This window comes from Balaenoptera acutorostrata, chromosome 10, assembly GCF_949987535.1.
Source record: "Balaenoptera acutorostrata chromosome 10, mBalAcu1.1, whole genome shotgun sequence".
Classification (NCBI taxonomy): domain Eukaryota; kingdom Metazoa; phylum Chordata; class Mammalia; order Artiodactyla; family Balaenopteridae; genus Balaenoptera; species Balaenoptera acutorostrata.
The window spans coordinates 99249967-99269884 of NC_080073.1; the positions used below are offsets into that span (position 1 = coordinate 99249967).

The 19918-nt window shown below is 42.0% G+C and overlaps 1 protein-coding gene and 1 pseudogene across 1 annotated transcript in view; both read left to right on the top strand.

The window, feature by feature from the left end:
- Nucleotides 1–350: 350 nt before the first annotated feature.
- Nucleotides 351–19918, top strand: part of ELOVL2 (ELOVL fatty acid elongase 2) — a 60849-nt gene continuing 41281 nt past the window's right edge. Inside the window, exon 1 of the mRNA XM_057554930.1 lies at nt 351–437. Within this exon, the coding sequence (XP_057410913.1) occupies nt 435–437 (3 nt within the window). The 5' untranslated portion in view covers nt 351–434. The remainder of the gene's footprint in view (nt 438–19918) is intronic.
- On the top strand, nt 17235–18250 carry LOC103014541 (geranylgeranyl transferase type-2 subunit beta-like; annotated as a pseudogene).

Genomic DNA, 19918 nt, shown 5'->3' on the forward strand with positions numbered 1-19918 from the left:
TCGCCCAGGGTCCGCGAACGTTGAGCGGCCGAGCGCCGCGGGCGCCAGCTGGGCCTGCAAATCGCCGCCCGGCCGGCAGGCGGCGCGCGAAGCGGCGCTGGAGAACCCGGGCGCCCGGGGGGCGCGTGCGAAGCCGTCCTGGGCCGCCGTCTCGGCTGCCCGCCCCTCCCACGCCGCCCTGCTCACGCCGCGGCCGGCGAAGCCCCCGCGAGGGGAGGGCGCGGGGAGCGGCGGGCGCCCGAAACGGCCCTGCGGCTGGGAGCGCCGAGCGGGAGCGGCGCGAGCCCGAGAGGGCGGGGAGGCGCGGGCGGGCGTGCGCGCGCCGGGCGTGGGTGGGGGTAAGAAGAGCGGGCGCGGCGGGAGCGCGGGGCAGAGGGACGCCGGCTACCCTGGACAGCGCATCGCCGGACGCCGGGGCCGCCGCGCCGCGGATCATGGTGAGTGGGGGCAGCGCGCCGCCGCCTGCCTCTTTCTTTTCTTTCTTTCTTTCCGCGACCGACGCGCCGGGCGGGAAGGGGCCGAGGAAGCGGCGGCGCGGGAGCTGCGGGTTCTACCGCTGGAACCCGTCGCTGTCTGCGGGCCGGGCCGGGCCGCGCGGGCCTGGGGAGAGGGCGGTGAACGTTTGGGCGGGAGGGGGAGGGGGCGCCGCGGGTCTCGGGCGCTTGGTCCGTGTCCGCGGCCCCGACCGGCCCCTCGAGGCGCCCGCTGTGTCCAGCCCCCTGTTGCATGTACGCGGCCGGCTGGAGCCGGGATGCCCGCCAAACCGCCCGCTCCTTCCGCGGCGGCCGTTCTCGCGCGTCCCCCCGCCGCCCCCCGCTCCCGGCGCGGGGAACGGCGCCCCCCTCGCGCGGGACCGACCCCGCCGCGGGAAATTCAGGCTTTGGGGCGCTAACGGTTGAATTTCTGCCCGCGCGGTGCCTACAGTCCCTGGGGTGTGTCTGTGCGCTGGCCCGTATCTCCCCGGGTTTGCACGTGTGAACCGGAATGGAGGGACCGCTGCTGTGTTCTTTCCGACAGCTCGTCTCTCCCCCAGTTTGCCAGGCTCCGACTCCACCCCGAATTCATAACGCTTTCTGCTGGGCGTTAAGCTGTTCCTGGAGAGAGGAGGGGGTGGGGCGTCCTCGCGTGCCCGTGCCCCAGGAACTGCCCGAGAGTGTTAGCGGCAGAGCCTGGTTGTGTGACTGCAAAAAAGTAAAGTGTGTGCCAGGCTCTAAGTCCAAGCAAAATGTGAAGTCTCGTTTGTCCTCAGTGGTCCCTAGTCTATCTTTGCTTCTCTCCTCCTTCCCATATGGTCTCCTCTCCACTTAAGGGCTTGTTCATATGCGAATCTCCTTTCCCCCGCTTCAGCCGACACCAATCAACCCTAGATTTTGTCTTCTCTGCCGTTTCAGGCACACGCTATCTCCCTGATTACGGGGGAAGCCTTCTCTGGCTACTCTTCCTAAAATTCCGGTCTTTCCCATCCTACCCACCACAGTTCATATTACCCTGGTCTGCTTTGTTTTTTTTCCTTTGGCATCTATTATTTAACATACTATCTATTTAGTCTATGGAGTTTATAGAACACGTTCCCCACCAGAATGTAAGTTTCAGTAGGGCAGAGATTTTTTGGTCATGTTGTTCACGGCTCTGTTACTAGTACCTACGACAGTGCCTGGCGCATAGCAGGTGTTCAGTAAATTAAAAGAATTAGCCCAGTAAAGCAGCCTGCTGATGCTAATGTTATAATGTACAAATGAGAAACAGTAGTGCCACTACAGGGTCATCTATCCAGTTAACAGTTGTAATGATGAGAATCACAGGTGAAGTTGAGCGGAGGGATGGTCTTGGAGAAGAGGGACTCAGTTTGGTGGCCCTCAGTGATAAGGGTATAGCTGACCATGCTCTCGACACCCTGGCACCTGGGTGGACAAAGCATTTTTAGGGCTAACTGGCTGTCTCCTTCAGGTCCTGCACCTTTGTTCCAAATTATTATGAATTGTAACGAGCGAGGGAACAAGTCCAAGGATATCTCCTTAACTGGATGGAAGAGTCATGGGAATTAACCTAAAAGAGCCAAAATAAAGGGCAAACAAGCTCTTATAAGCTGCTCTATACAGTCATAATACTACCTTCAGAAAAGCATTTTCAGAAACTTTGGGTCTTCAGAGGAGATTTTTTTAATGTCCAAATCCAAGTCTTCTCACTTTAAAAAAAAAAATGACGCAGAGAGTGTGACGTAGGGGTTATAATCCATAAATAAAGTAGTGGTTCAGTTCAGAGACACCCCTCAGTATCCTGGTCCACCGTGAACAGCCTCTCACGATGTCTCTGCTAGGCTTATTCCAAAACCTATTTTTCTTTCAAATTCCCTTTCGTTTTTCCACTTCCAGAGTGTAAATTTATGGCAGTCCTTTGTTTTAAGCCTGGGGAAGTGTGCTTTTATAATCTGAGCCAAACTGCTTAATAAAAATCTACCTGGGAAAGTTTCTGAAAATGATGTAATTATAGCCATCACTGTACAAGTTCTGCGGTTCTATGATGACTGTCTTGTCCAGATAGGTAGTGAAATTAAAGGTAAAAAGGAAAGAAAAGTAAGTTTGTCTTTGAAATTAAAACCAACCAACCAAACACAAATGAAAGACACCTCATTCTTAACCAAGTTTATACTTGTAGGAGATTTTGCTGTGTTATGACTCCAGTCAAAATATCAAGCCATTTTTTTTCTTCGAAAGCAAAGCATTATCAAGGAGTACAAAAATCCATTTTTAACGTACCCAGCTGGGTAAGCTTACTTTTTGGTTCTTCAACAAAAGGCTGCAATTTAATCTAGCTCCCTTCAAGACATGTTTTTTTAGTTGAGGCATAATTGATTCCTTCAAACCATTTCAATCACAGTTGGGGAGGTTCAGGTGCTTTCATAGTCTGAGGGTGTTGACAATTTGTTAACTGGATACACGATGTGATCCACTTATCTTCAGAAGGCGGGGCTCTGCTGGTCAGGGTTGCACCCAGGATCACCTCGCTTCTGCAGTCGGATGTGTACCGTCCACCTTGTCGGGTTTGGGTATTAGGAGTAGATGGTGACCAAAGGCAAGAAGTTGCCCTGGAAGCTCTTAGTTAGGCTCAACATGGCCAAAGTATGTCAACACCAGTAGTTCGTGATAATTCTGAAGTTACAAATTTGCTCACTTGTGTTTTTTCTTAATCGAATTAGGACATCGCTAGTGTTTCACTGACTCTGACAATGAACCATTATAATAAATTGCTAGTTTAAATGTAGCCATTTAAAATTTAACAATTTAATAATTGCAGAGTGTAAATTGTTCTGGGGTTGATGTGGCAATTTGGAGTTCCAAGTGTGGAGTCAACCCTGTGTTTGAATCCCAGCACCAGCATTTAACTATGACCTTGGGCAGCTTAACTTCTTTAGGCCTCAGTTTTTTCTTCTGTGAAAGGAAGCAGTATTGTTATTTCATAAGATGGTTTGAGGAACAAATAAGATACTGCACTTAATGTGGCTAGTTTAGTGCTGCGAGTGTTCAGTAAATATTAACTATTGTAATGACATGTGTTGTTCTATCTCCCATATCTGTTTGCAGTCGAGACACCTCTAAATGATGTCTGTGATTCTTATCAGAATTGTTTTCCCCATATGTGATCCTAAAACATACCTAGTATTGCTCTGTATCAGCGTTATCCAGGATAAATATAATGCAAGCCACATATGTAGTTTAAAATTTTCTAGTAGTCACATTAAAAAGGACAAAGAGACAGGTGAAGTTAATTTTAACATTTTTAACCCAATTCATGCAAATATTATTTCAACATATAATAAATGTTTTAAAAAATTAGGTATTTTATATATTTTTTCTGTATGAAATCTTCAAAATCTGGTGTGTGTTATGCTTACGGCATGTTCAGTTCAGGCTAGCCACAGTTTCTCAACAGCCACTTGATTTGAGGTTACTGTATGAGACAAAACAGCTCTAGATGATACACATCTTCCAAATGTACCTCTTATCTGCTAGACCCTTTCCACTCGTGACAACCTCACTGCCACCTTAAACCTAGCACGACTGAAAGAAAGCTACTCACCTTTCAGACTCGCCCCTGTTCCCTCTTGCTGTTAGTAATTCCACCAGCTCTGGAGGCTACTGTGTCGGAAATCTGATTCTTACTCTCTTTTTTTCTTTATATTGTTTATTGTCTAATATTCTCATATTTTTACTTGAAAATATCTTTCAATCTTTTCTCTCCAGCCCCTTTTCCATTATTGCCTTTTCTACAGGTTTCCTCTTTTGTGGTCTGTTTTTTTTTCTTGAAGCTTGTTATTTCATCTTTATTTTCACTTAGTAGCTTATTGCTGGGGGCTCTGGTCCTCTGATGTTCGGAGGTCTCGCCCCTCCCTGTGCTCTCCCTTCCTCCTGCCCGCCTCTCTCCTCCGAGTTGCTGGCCTCCACATTCTCTCCATTCTTTCATCAGCTCTTTTTCATGTTAAGTCATAAAAGCTTTCTATTTTATCGCTTATTTCCATGTTGAACACCTTTCCTTTATCAAATGTCCAAAGAAATAACACTTACTTTCACTGATAATCTGCTATTAAGATGACCCACCCAAGAAAAGAAGCTCAGGTAAAGGGAGGAGAAAAATAAACCATAGGAAGGGAAGATGAGGTTATTTTTGAGCTTTATCTCCCTTTCAAGAAATATCTACGGACCTGATTGATGAGAGTACCAGCAACCTCCTAAACAGTGATGACACCCTACGTTAGTCAGTGCCTCAGAGGAACAGCGTGCTTTCCTCTGTGCCTGGAGAGCAAAGCTACAAAACAGAAGAAAGGCACTGGACCAAGAGCAAGAAACCTGGCTTTCTGTCCTGGCTTTATTGTGGACCAGCTCTGTGCCCTTGATCAAGTCACCCTGGGGCACTGTTTACTCATCAGCAAAATGCGTTACTCTTTTTTTCACAAGATTGTTTTGTCAGTATCAAATTCTGGGGCCTTTACACTGGCTGTTCCCTCTGGCTGGGTCTTTCTCCTGAGAGCTGTGTGGCTTCTTCCCGCTGCGTTTTTAATTAGACTTACCCTAACCTCTCTACTTAAAACTGGAAACTGCCGGTTGTGTTCACACCCCCCGCTCTCTTTTTTTCGTAACGCTGTGAGCTTACAATTTCCTCGCTTACATAGTGCTCAGAACTTTCTAATAATTTACTTATTACGTTGTGTGATTTGTTGTCCTTCCTCCCTCAATGCAAGCTTCACAAGGGCAGATTTCTGTTTGCGTTGCTCAGTGATGTATCTCAGGCACCGAGACTAACCCCTGACGTACAGTAAATGCTAAATGATTGTGGATAGAATGAAGGCCATTTCTGCTGGTTCCCAGGGCAGTGCTCCTTTCCCTTCACGTCCCGTTTCCCACATGCCAAGGATGAATTGGGAAATGAACATTTGCTTGCAGACATATCCACAGCACAATCCCTTCAAAGAACAATCTCTCTTAATGCATTTAAAGTCATTTATCACAATTCAGTTTAGGCGTGTTTCAGTAATATAGATGTTTCACCAATGCACATACGCCCAAGTAACCTCTTAGTAAATGATAATGTGTGTGCATTCCTACAACTATATTTACACTGCACAATCGTTATATTTGTGGAAGGGGCCAGGTTAGGTCATTATTTCTAAGTAATGAAACGTATGGTTTCGTAAGTTCTTAGTGAAATCAAAATGTGTATGCATTTCTATTTGTAGAAATGTGTATGCATTTCTATTTGCATTTCATAATTTGTAGACTGGGCCAGGTTATATTGTTTTTACATAATGAAATCTATAATTATAGCATTAAGTTCTTACTGAAATTAAAAATGAATATTTATTTTAATAGTAATATAAACAAAGCTATGATTCATGAACTTACTGAATAATTATTTTTACTTTACATATATTGCCTTTTTTGGCTTTGAGTTATCACTTCAATACAAGGATAGTAGTAGTTTATATTAATCAATAAAATGTTTTTTAATGCATTTTTACACACATTATCTCTTGAAGCCTCACAAAAGACTTGGGAGAGACAAGTCCTGTATCACTATACCAGTTCACAGGTGAGAAAATTGAGTTTCAAAGAAGATAAATGATTTTACCCAAAGTCACATACTAGAGGTAACAAAACCAGGCATAAACCTTCTGACTCCAAAAATATCACCTCTTCTGCTAATCCATATGGCCTTATCCTAGAACCAGTGCAAATGTACTCTTCTCATACAAATATGAAAGAAGAGCACTTTCTCATTACTATAGATGAGAATGGAAAAACCAGAATGATTTCCCCATGTAATTTCTTTCTCATGAATTATAAGAATAGGGATAGAGGTATATATATACACACAGATACATTTAAAAGTATTAATATATATAAAACCTAAAGATCTGTTTCATATACATGGAAAATGGAGCATAAAGTGTTATTTTTTTAAAAAAAATATTTATTTGGTTGCGCCGGGTCTTAGTTGCAGCACGAGAGCTCCTTAGTCGTGGCATGCAAACTCTTAGTTGCAGCATGCATGTGAGATCTAGTTCCCTGACCAGGAATGGAACCCGGGCACCGTGCATTGGGAGTGCGGAGTCTTATTAACCCTAACCCTAACAACTGCACCACCAGGGAAGTCCCAGGAAAGTGTTATTTTAAATGGCGGTGATATGAACAACATATGTACATATCAAACTTTCTACTTACCAGTATAATGAGTAGGGGAACACCCATATAGTAGACAATTAAGTAATTTACAAAGGAAGTAAAGTTAGTCTGTTTTTGAGTAGAATGACTGCAGTATTAAGACATTGATCAGAGAGACAAGCTTTAGCTTTGCACATAAATTTTTGTTTCATAATGAGAGTTCATCATTTGGGTTTATTTCCAATACTTAAAAAATTTAAAGTATTGATTTTTCTGTAAGGCTAGGTAGAATTTGGTTTACTAGAATCTTTGAGTTTAACAGCTACTATGGCAACTTGGGAGATGCTTAAATTTTTTTTTTTTGGAAGGGTCAAAAAGTTTATTGACCATTACACTGGACAGTTGGATTAAAAATTAACTCAAGCCTTTAAAGAAGAAATCGGAAGGTATCCATAATGCAAAAATCAATTATGCCATTTTCAGTTTCCTGAGGGATCAGACCTGATCAGCTGGCTTTCTTCTTGGCCTCTGGGAGGTTTCTGCAGAGTTCTCCAGGGCCCAGTGGGAAGAAAGGATGGCTATTCTTTGACCTTCTCTGCTCCCATTCCAGAGGCTTTCCTTAAATTCTTACAGGGAAGACTCATTCTCTTGGAGCAAGCAGCTTCCTTGATTTTTGGAAATGCAGATTTCATGACTGTTTTAATGTCAGTGGTGAAGTTATGCCTAAGAGGAAGGGTGTTTTGGGTTGTCAGAAAAATATTCGGTTGTCAGAAATGCCCTTGGAGGCTGTTTCATGTCCCTTTTCTCCATAGGCTGGAGAGTTGTTAGTTCTTTGTATTTTTAAGGAAGGTATTACCTTTCCTTTGGCCTCTTATCTATTCAGATTCCTAAAAAGAAAAGGCACGTGTCACAAGTTGTTTTGGGATTTACTACCTGAAGTCTGTTACACACTCAAAGCACACTAGCTTCACTGTTGTGTAAGCCGTGTTTCTTCACTCAACAATAATGTGGTTATTACACTGACCCCTTAAAGGTCCTGCCGGTACTACTAAAATGCTGCTGTGTTTTTTTTCTTTTTTTTTGTAAATTAGGTTTACTATAACATAAATCTTTTTCTTTTTACAATTTAAAAAGTAAGTGGAAACATCCCTGTTGTAACAGATTTCTGAAAAGAACATTAATCTTTTTTTTTGAGGAGGGGAATATAGAATTACAAAAGCGTGACATGAATGCAACTTTTCACAAATGCATAACTTATAAAACAGGGTGCATGATGTTTTTCTCTGTGTCGTGGGGTTTTTAGAGGAAAGGTTTCCAAGGACCAGAGTGGTGGTTGGAGGGTGGACCCGGAGAGGAGGGTTGGTTAGAATCAATTTAGGAGCCGGAAGGGGGATGGTAAAGATTACCTAGTTCAAATCTGTCCTCAACCCACGAAGGGACTGAGATGAAGAAAGGAGGGTGCACTGGGGCGGGGAAGGGAGGGCAGGCCCCTGCCCCCCACCTGAGGGAAGGAAGCGCAGTCATGAATGGTCCCATTTTAGAAATAAGAAAACTGAGGCAGGGGCTTGTCCAAGGTCACACAGCTGAGAAGTGGCCAACTAATCTGAGTTCACACAACTGCTTGTTGGTAGAACTTCAATCATTTCCTTTTCTTGGGAAAAATGAGCTATTTCCTTTGGAATCTGGGTTCCTATTCCTCTCCCTGTCACTCATAGTAGTATATTATAAAACGTGGTAATAACATCGTGCATTTGTGAGGTGCTTATGATTTTCAGAGCACTTTGGTATCAGTGATCACATTCAGTCTCACAACCACTCCTCAGAGTAGAGGTGACGGGGGGATGGAAACCTCAGAATCCGGAACAGCAGCAGTGCCAGGAGTTACAGTTGAGCCAGGGACCCATAACAACACATCAGACCACACCTGTGCACAGAATCTTCCAGAAGAGACTGCCTTGTCCCCAGCCCTGGCAGGAGAGTCAGGCCTTGGTCAGCCATGTTTCATACCATGTGACCTCCCTCCCTGACCCCTGATTTGTCTGAGATGGACACTGGATCCCAGGGCAACCAGCCACAGGCAGGCCTGTAGCCGATCACAGCAGGTGAAGTGCTGCCTGAGAGGGAGTGCTCATGAGTTGGGCCACAAGATCCTAAAGAACACTAACCTTGTCGGTGTTTGCTTTATATAAGATAGAACAAGTGTCTGTAATAGTTTTACATCCTTGGTGTAAACTTCGGAATTGATAGTTTACATTAATTCTTCTTTTGAAGCAAAGAGAAACGTTCTCTACGTTGAGTACCGCGTTCTTTAAAAATCTATACCAAGGGGACATGGGAGTACGTTGCCTTAGTAAGCTTTTGATTAGGTTACACCCATCGGTTCATTCATTCAGCCACGTGATCAGTAGCAGGCAGTACTGTCAACCTAGATAGAAAAGACAGTTCCTGCTTCAAGAAGTCAGCGGTGTAGGGGGGAGAATCTTGTGTCCTCTAGTGTGAGCATAATGAACAAGTCAGTAGCTGAGGTTTCAAGTCACTCAGGCCAGTAAATGTGCTTTATGCCTATGTAACATTTTATCCATTAAGAAGATTTAGTATAATAAGGTGACTAGTTGTGTTATTACTTAAAAAAAAAAAATCTAAACCCTGCAGCATGGGTAGCTTTTGCCTCTTTATCAGGCCAAGAAGGTGGTCAGGACCAGGAGGTGACTGGTAACTGAAGAGGCAAAATTGTCAGGATTGATAAAGCTGAGATCGAGATTGAGTCTGTGACACCAGAGTACTCAGAGGACGAGGCAATTCCGTGAGAGGAGAAAACATCAAACCAGTTGTCTGAGAGCGAGGGTGGGTAGAAGGAGCATGAACTTAGGAATCAGACGTGTATTTAAATGTACCTTCCCAGACTCAGTGAAGCCACATGTACTGACTCAGAATCTGAGTGGGGCTTTGGAATCTGTACGCCAGGAGTCGGGTGCACACAAATTTGGAATCTAGTGCTCTAGGGGCTCAAAGGAATGAGTGACCGCTTTCTAGCAAAAATGTTTAGTGTGTGATCATGAAGGAGTTAGGATCAATGCTGGATCTTGAATAGGTTGGATTTTGATATGTAGGAAAAAGGAGAAAGGTAGAATCGAGCAGAACATTCCATTTAGGGGAAATAAGTTGGTAAGGAACTGGAAAGCAAGAACATATATTTGAGAAAAAGCTATGAGCAGCTTATGGACAAGGCCACGTCTGCAGAGGCTAGCACAGAATAGGTGCTCAATAAAGAGTTGAGTTTGAAGGTTAGGGACAAATGAGATTATGGGACAGATCAAGTCAGATTTTGAAGAGTCTTGAATCTGAGGCTGGGAAGTTTCTTCTAGATTTTGTAAACCAGGTTTTGAAATGGAGAGTCAAATGATGAAAGCATTATTTAGGAAGATTTAATCTGGTTTCCATAATAGCTGGGGCTGGGAGAGCCTGGATAAGGAGGTTAAAAAGGGGCTGAACTAATATCTTAATTCTCTTATTTTCATGTTGTCAACTTTTGAAAACTTACCTCTTTCGCCACACATTCCTGGGTTCAATTTATCTCATCTATAAAATATGTATAATAACACATGTTGAAGATTGGGTCAAATAAAATAATATATAAAGCCCCTCATGATATACAAGCTAGCTGAGAGTAGATACTCAAAACTGGTGGCTATTACCCATAGAAACTTAATCATACTATCTTTACAAACCTAACTTTTTTCTCTATGCCTGGAATAGAGATCTTTAAAAATCTAACTTGATTAATCTACATATATTTACATTAAAAGGTTTTTCATATTCCTGAGATTTTAGTTTTAACATTCAGGGCTTTTTCTGGAGAGAATGAAAAAGTGATAAAAACTTAGTTTACTGATTTTGGGGTCCTTTTCTTTAGGCTGCGTGAGTTCTGTTAATTAATGAAAAATGAAAAGCTAAACTGTGTGCTCGTTTCAGAACAGTTTTTCTTGTTGAAAAGTTCTCACCTGTAGATGCAGTCACAAAACAGTGTATTTTGAAAACTGTTTCATGGATTTGAATCACAACTTTAGAAAATCCTAAGAGCTCCACGTAATCAGATTAAACTTTAGCTGTTTGCCCAACCGCCCACATCAAATTGCCTATGTCTTGAGCTTCTTAATTGTGCTTAATCTAATGCCTTAACCCCTAAAAATGTACAAGAAAACAGATCTTCCAGGCTCTGCCTTTGCCACTGGATCGTCATTACTTCAGGTACTAAAACCCTAAATACAGCAGATTTTTGGATTTGTACGTTGTATTGGAAATAATGAGGAAAGAGAATATATATGTATACTGCTGCTTTTCCTGCTTTTTCCCTGTCAGTTTGGAAGTAGTGGAAATTGATTAGAAATTTAAGCATTATGTGTAAAACCGAAATAGGTGGACAATATGGGGCTTACTTTTCATGGCCTAGGAGAAGACAGTGTTAGAAGAGGCAAAGATTAGGTGGGAAAAGTGGAAGACTCGTTGGACGTGTTGCGGGCAGTGAATAGACCCGCCTGGCTGGCGTGAAGCCGTTGCTGAGAGGACTGGTCCAGGCAAGGGTGGAGGAGGGCTTTGAACCAAATGGAACGAAGTCCCCGGGTTTCTGGTCAAAGTCCATGATGCCCTCCAGCATCAAACCCTTTCCTCCCTGGTAGAGTTATTTTGTCTTGTATGGCTTGATTCCCTATCAGTTCATTTTCTGCCCAAAATAGGATAATTACACCTTCAATTTGTGAGCAACTTTAGAAGAACTTTCCACAATGTCCCTCATGGTAATGATTATAATACCATATGTTTGCATAACGCTTTTCAATTTATAGAACACTTTCACAGCATCTCAGTTGTATGTTTTTTAGTTAATTACTTAGTTCATTATCTATCTCCCCTACTGCAGTATAAGGTCTGTAAGGGCAAGAACTTCGTACGTCTTGCTCACCGCTGCAATTTCCACACTCGAATGGTACCAGCGTGTAGTAGGCACCCAAAGACTACTTGTTGGATAAATGGACAGACGTGTAAATTACGAAGAAACGGAGACTCAGATTGTTCCGGGTCCTGTAGCTAGTAAATGGTGGATTGGGGATTCAAACCCACGTTATACCTGTGTCTCATATCTTCTACCCCACCGCTTGTTTCATTCTAGTAATTGACTTTCCTGATACCCATGTTAATTTCAGCAGGACTGAGAAAACACGAACCATAAAAAGTGACAGGTTTGACCATATCAAAATGTTAAATATTAAGATGACAGAAGACACCATAGCCAGAGATTAAAAAAACAAGCAACAGGGCTTCCCTGGTGGCGCAGTGGTTGAGAGTCTGCCTGCCAATGCAGGGGACACGGGTTCGAGCCCTGGTCTGGGAGGATCCCACGTGCCGCGGAGCAACTAGGCCCGTGAGCCACAACTACTGAGCCTGTGCGTCTGGAGCCTGTGCTCCGCAACAAGAGAGGCCACGATAGTGAGAGGCCCGCGCACAGCAATGAAGAGTGGTCCCCACTCGCCGCAACTAGAGAAAGCCCTCGCACAGAAACGAAGACCCAACACAGCTAAAAATAAATAAATAAATTTATAAAAAAAAAAAAACAAGCAACAGACTAGAAGATATTTGCCATCTATATAACAATATAGATTGTTATACATACAAATGACTTTTATAAGTCAATAAACAGACAAACAACCCATTAGAAACATGGATGAGGGTTATTAAATGGCAGCTCACTGCAGAGGAAACCACAGTCAATAAACATTGAGAGACATGCACAACTGCAGTAGTAATAAAGAAATGCAAATTAAAACCATGCTACATCCATGAACTTGGCAAAAACTTAAAATGCTGACAGTAGCAAGTCCTATAACTTTTCTTAGAGCGATATGGTAGTTTTTACTAAAATTATAAATGTTAATAAACAACACAGCAATTCCACAACCAGATTTATTCCCAGAGAAATTCTGTTATTAACACAAGGAGATTTGTATAAAGCATCATTGTTTGTAAAAGCAGAAAACTGGAAACAACCTAAAATATCCATTAGTAAAGAAATGGATAAATAACACTAGAATATTCATATGACGGGAGACTATACAGCAGTTACAGTGAATGAACTAGATCTTCATGTATCAACATGAATAGATCAAGCTGCCGAAATCAAGTATGATATAATTTATATACATCCTTAAAGTCGTATTGTTACATTTTTGTTTGAATATTTGTATATAAATGTATGAAAACATTGACAAGAAGGCTTGACCTCAAATTTATTGCAGTATTTATATCTGAGGAAGGAACAGGGACACAGGATTAGAGAGGTACACAATGGAAGGACAGCTTTAGCAATTATATTTTAGTTCTCAGTTCCCAGCACCTGCTAGGTATATTCAGTAAATATTTATCAAATTAATTAATTTTAAAAGATTTGAAACAAATGATACAGTTTTAACATGTGATATATTTATTTTACTATTCTTTTTTTTTTTTTTTTTTATTTATTTATTTTTGGCTGTGTTGGGTCTTCGGTTCGTGCGAGGGCTTTCTCTGGTTACGGCAAGTGGGGGCCACTCTTCATCGCGGTGCGGGGACCGCTCTTCATCGCGGTGCGCGGGCCTTTCACTATCGCGGCCCCTCCCGTTGCGGGGCACAGGCTCCAGACGCGCAGGCTCAGTAGTTGTGGCTCACGGGCCCAGCTGCTCCGTGGCATGTGGGATCTTCCCAGACCAGGGCTCGAACCCGTGTCCCCTGCATTAGCAGGCAGATTCTCAACCACTGCGCCACCAGGGAAGCCCTATTTTACTATTCTTTACATTTTTATGCTTTTATATTTTTTCCTAGGTTAAAAGTGGATTTGGATTTGGGATCTGTGTTAGAGATCTGGTATGAATCGCACATGTGGGACAGATTAGCCACAAGGCAGGAGGATGGTCTGTTGTTTTCTTAGACCCTAGTCCGTCCTTCTTGGCTGACTGAACCAACTCTGAAAGACCATTCAAGGTCAGGCTCAGCAGCCATGCACTTTTAGAGAACTAAAGGACAAATTGTAGAAGGGCATGTTTGTCATTCTCAATGTTAATTAAAGGAATAAGTATATCTTCCCATGTGCGAAAGAGAGGAATAGCCAAATACCAGACAACAATAGCAACTGATCACATTTATTGAGTTCTTGATAGTAAGAGTTCTAGGTACTGTTATAGGAACCTTTCCTGTATTTCCTCATCCTCACAGCAAACCTGGGAGTTGGTACTGTCACTTCCTTTTTGCAGATAGGGAAACTGAGACAGGCTGGGGAAAGAAGCGTAAAGAGAGCATTTTTACTCAAATTATACACTGTACTTGTGTGTCCTAATAGGAAGGCAGTTGTGGAGGGCTTTGAACCACCGACATAGCATCCTTTCACTTTCCCTTCTCTAACAGCTGACTTACCCAGTGTTGTCTTTGAGAGTATTTATCTTGAATATCCCTCGGGTCCTTTTCCAGTGTTAAAACTCAAACTGGAGTTTTGTTACTCTCCTTTTTACACTACTGCATTTCCTCTTGTAACTTTTAAAAAAGATATTAAAAATTTTTTTAAAGATATCACTTTTGAGACAAGCCCTAATTAAAGAAGGTACATTTCTCCTATGTGATGTCACTCCCTCTAGATTATCCAAGGGTGATGGCAGTAGGAGTTAGAAGGATGTGACAGTGTGTAGCTCAGTCGAGATCTGAAAGTGCAGGACAATGAACGAATGTCTATTAAGCATCTACATAGTGTGCAGGCCCATCACAGATGCTTTTACAAACATGAAATCATCTGAGCTTCACTGTGAAGTTAGAATGACTTTTCTCATTTTATAAATAACGAAGACGATCCTCGGACAATATTTTGCCCAAGGTTATGCAGCCTACTTAGTGTCAGAACCAAGACTAGAACCCTTGTAAGATGCCCCTTCTTTGCAAGAAACCACCCTGACTGCCATGCTACCTCTTGTAACCCTAACTCCGCGCACACCAGACCCAGGATTGGCTACGAACAATCGCCACGTGAGTGAGTGGCAAGAAGACACAGCATTCCTCTAAACAGTGGTGGGTCATGGCTCACTAGCTCTAGTTAGGCAAGTTGCTGTACTTCTCTAAGCCTCACTTTCCTGATCTGTCAAGGGAGGTGAAAAAACCTATTTTATAGACTAGCTGAGAGAATTAAGATAATAGTATGTAATATGCCCTATAAATACAATGGCTGATACCTAATAAACACATTCTATTTTCATTTATTATTGCTATTATTATCACCTGTAATTTCTATAATGAAGAAATAAGTGACATTGGGGGTAATTCTGAAATTAGGAATTCCTTGACATATTGTTTTAAAATGAAAAAAAAAACATTAAAAGCATGCTTGATGACAGCTGTAGGTAACTAATGAAGGAGAGTGTAATGCTTTTCTTTTTTTAAATTTTATTTATTTATTTATTTATTTTTGGCTGTGTTGGGTCTTCGTTTCTGTGCGAGGGCTTTCTCTAGTTGCGGCAAGCGGGGGCCATTCTTCATCGCGGTGCTCGGGCCTCTCACTATCGCGGCCTCTCTTGTTGTGGAGCACAGGCTCCAGACGCGCAGGCTCAGTAGTTGTGGCTCACGGGCTCTAGAGCACAGGCTCAGTAGTTGTGGCTCACGGTCCTAGTTGCTCCACGGCATGTGGGATCTTCCCAGATCAGGGCTCGAACCCGTGTCGCCTGCATTGGCAGGCGGATTCTCAACCACTGCGCCACCAGGGAAGTCCCTGTAATGCTTTTCTTTATGAGCCAATCAGTAAGTAAAAAAGAAAGGAAAAGAGAGCCTACAACCAGTATTACAACTTGCAGGCATTCTCTGCTGGTGGAAATAGTTACTCTGGACTGACGCCATCCAGTCACAGGTCAGCCTGTTTGCCCCTACCTGCTTCTAGCCAGGAATAAAATCTCTTTATGAAAAGTGGCCACACTGAAGAGTCAGATAAGCTACTGCTTGATTTAACTTTATATTTATCCGGGCAGCCACAACCAGGGAGGCAAACAGTGTTCTAGGACAAGGGCCTCTTTTAACCTACTATGGAGTTAAAGTGCCACATCCACATTTAAAGCAGAACCAAATCCCCAAAGAGAAAAAGGCATGCTATCAACAAAGCAACTTATACATTGCCATAAAGAAGCTCTGTAAGCCATCATTTGGTTGATAGAAGAGAAGAGAAATCTGTGTGTCTGTAGATTCCCCGCAACAAAAGTCCAAATTAGGCCCATTTGGAGGAATGGTATTGGAGACACTTCTAAACTAGGCACAGGCAGAAGGAATCGGTTGTATCAATGGAAATATGACTTTCACAGTAAGAGAGGTAATAAGTTCTACCACATTCTGACATTGTTCACATCTGAAGGCTCTGTTTTAAAAAATATATATATTGACTAACTGGAATAAACGCAGAAGAGAATGCTGAAGAAGGTGAGGGTCTAGAGTGCATGTCACATATGTGGACATGTGTGTAATGGTATATTCAGTTAACACTTGTGGAAGGAGGAAGGAAGGGAAGCAGGAAAGGTCAGATGACAAAGTCGGGGTGGGAGACGAGAGTGGGAGAAGGTGAATTTACTGAGGCTGTTTAGGAAAAGTGAAGGCTTGGTGTGAAATGTCAAATATCTAAAGGGCTCTCGGGACTTCCCTGGTGGCAGAGTGGTTAAGAATCTACCTGCCAATGCAGGGGACACCGGTTCCATCCCTGGTCCGGGAAGATCCCACATGCTGCAGAGCAACTAAGCCCGTGTGCCACAACTACTGAGCCTGCGCTCTAGAGCCTGAGGGCCACAACTACTGAGCCCGTGTGCCACAACTACTGAGCCCGCGTGCCTTAAGCCCCTGCTCCACAACAAGAGAAGCCACCGCAATGAAAAGCCCCAGCTCGCCCCAACTAGAGAAAGCCCACGTGCAGCAATGAAGACCCAACGAAGCCAAAAATAAATAAATAAAATAAACTTATTTTTTTAAATGTTAATTTCTATAAAAGGCTCTCATATGAAAGAAAAATGGTACTACTTGTATGTGATTTTAGAGGAAAGAGCTAGGATTGATGGGTAACCTTTGAATGGAGAAAGATTTTTAGCCCCAAATAAGGAATGGTTTCCTAAAAATGAGAAACATTTAAAAAATAGACTGTGCTACCTTGCAAATAGTGAGAAGTCTTTCTCTAGAGTTTTTCCAGTAAGGTGTGTGGATTTCTATCAGAATTATTATGGAAAGCAATTATTTCCAGCTTTGGGTGGGAAGTTGAATTAGATGTCTATGATTCTCTGATATTATGAGAGCCAATAAACTGCTCCTTGATTCATCTGAGGTTTAAAAAATCATTCTGTGTGTTTCCTTTCTTTGTTTCTGTTCATAACAAAGTCTGGACCATGCAAAGCTAATTCTTAGGCCTTTATAGTGCTGTGTGGTAGGAAAGGAATCCTTATAAAGAAACGTGTTAATCTTTACTATAATACGTTTTTAAAGTTATTTTTCATAAAACATAGAAGGGTAAACTTAAGAAATGGAGAAGTAGCTCTTTTCGCTCTCAGACATGGGCACACTGCAGAAGGATGTTATTATCAAGTCAGGTGCACCCGACACCCTATTAGTGGAGAAGCATGCAGATTATATAGCATCCTATGGCTCAAAGAAAGATGATTACGAATACTGTATGTCTGAATATTTGAGAATGAGTGGCATCTATTGGGGTCTGACTGTAATGGATCTCATGGGACAGCTACATCGCATGAATAGAGAAGAAATTCTGACATTTATTAAGTCTTGTCAACACGAGTGTGGTGGAATAAGTGCTAGTATTGGACATGATCCTCATCTTTTGTACACTCTTAGTGCTGTCCATATTCTTACTATGATAGTATTAATGTTATTGATGTAAATAAAGTTGTGGAATATGTTCAGAGTCTACAGAAAGAAGATGGTTCTTTTGCTGGAGATATTTGGGGAGAAATCGATACAAGATTCTCTTTGTGCGGTGGCAACTTTGGCTTTATTGGGGAAGCTGGATGCTATTAATGTGGAAAAGGCAATCGAATTTGTTTTATCATGTATGAACTTTGATGGTGGATTTGGTTGCAGGCCAGGTTCTGAATCCCATGCTGGGCAGATCTGTTGTTGCACAGGATTCCTGGCTATTACTAGTCAGTTGCATCGAGTAAATTCTGATTTACTTGGTTGGTGGCTTTGTGAATGACAGCTTCCATCAGGTGGACTCAATGGAAGGCCAGAGAAGTTACCAGATGTATGCTATTTTTGGTGGGTGTTGGCTTCCCTAAAGATAATTGGAAGGCTTCATTGGATTGACAGAGAGAAACTGCGCAGTTTCATTTTAGCATGTCAAGATGAAGAAACGGGAGGATTTGCGGACAGGCCAGGAGATATGGTAGATCCTTTTCATACTCTATTTGGAATTGCTGGACTTTCACTTTTGGGAGAAGAACAGATTAAACCTGTTAGCCCTGTTTTTTGCATGCCTAAAGAAATACTTCGGCGAGTGAATGTTCAGCCTGAACTAGTGAGCTAGATTAGATCCCTTGATGCAGAAGTTGCCTAGTGTAGTTTTACTGTTTTAACATTTCAGTATTTGAAGTGCGTAACAAACTTAATGGCTGCCATGTTAATATTTTGTACATGAATTGTGTTGATTTTAATAAATTATATAATTATACATATTGTAAATTAGAGACCTTTATTGTATCTTCAGCTTTCCGTTTTCTTCTGGAATGCTGTTATTCTGAGCGTAATATTTTGTTTATGCTTCAATGTATTTATCTTGTTTGTCTCCATAACAGCAAACTGAGTTGAACTCTATTTAGCTGATGAAGTCTTGTGTTCTGATTTTCCCATGTACTCCCGTGATATGTTATATATAACTATAGTTAATATAAATTGGTCTTTGTCAATGAGAATGTTAACTGATAAAAGAATTGATGAACCCCATAGGAATTAAAAGATGAAAAAAGAAAAGAAAAAGAAATGGAGAAGTACTTACATCAAAACTTTTCAAATATTTTCAAATATTATTTAACCTGAAGATATTGCATCCCTGTATAAGGAAAGATGGTTCTCTGTAGAGTCAGATAGTTACTCTGTTAGAGATAATAATACTAATATTCCATATAGTTAAAGTTCATATGAAGAAATCAGGCTACAGTTTATAAACTGGCAGTAAGTCCTGTTATTTCTGGGTTGAGTGTAGCCAAAGACAAAATTTCGTATCCTTAATCCAGTGATCACATTGGACTTAACTGCAAAGGTATACTTACTTTACTGATTCTAAAATGTAATTGGACATTTTAGGCTTGTCCATGTTCCATGACTCCTTGTCTTATAAAATCTTTGTTTCTAGGTGAATGATACTCAACAGCAGTTAATTCAGTCATCATAAGAAGGGATTTTTTTCCCTGTATTATGTAAATGAGGTTCAAGGCCACAGTACTTGTTGGTGCCAGAGTCAAAGCAAGAACCTGGGTGTCTTAATTCATATTCCAGTGTTTTCTGCCTCATTATGACAATTACTGACTTTATAGTGAAACAATAATCTTTACTATGTGAGTAAATGTATGGGCATCTCCTTTAAGAGATTCGATGGATTTGGGAAAGCCTATTTTTGTTAAATAGGACCTTTAATTAATTCATATGTAACATTGAGTTCATCCTACATTCTGGCATCCTGCCAAGTGCATGCAAGTTACCCATATGGGTTTAACATGAATATATTTTATTCTAAAAGATTTTATCCTAAGCTAAAATAACCGTTGCTGTCATGGAGTTAAATAGCTTTCCCTGTGAACATATTTAGGTGACTCCTCTATTAGGAAATTCTAGAGATTGAAGGAATAGCAAAATAGAATGAACAATTAGGTGAAAACCAGGCTACTCCTCACTTGAGTCCTTCAAAGGGAAGAGAGAAAGTGGCGAATGAGTGTGTGTGTGTGTGTGTGTGTGTGTGTGTGTGTGTTGTAAGGCTTTCCCTTCGATTGTTACCAGCTGCTACTTCATGATATTGTCTTGGTGGACTTGTGTTCTAGAGCGATGAGACAGTGGACATGAAGAAAATAAACGGCTTCCATTTCCCCGCAGTTTCTAGTTTGTCTGGTGAAACCAAGGAGGTTCGCTATTTAAGAATCAGCTTCTTGGACTTCCCTGGTGGTCCAGTGGGTACAACTCCACGCTCCCAGTGCAGGGGGCTGGGGTTCGATCCCTGGTCAGGGGAC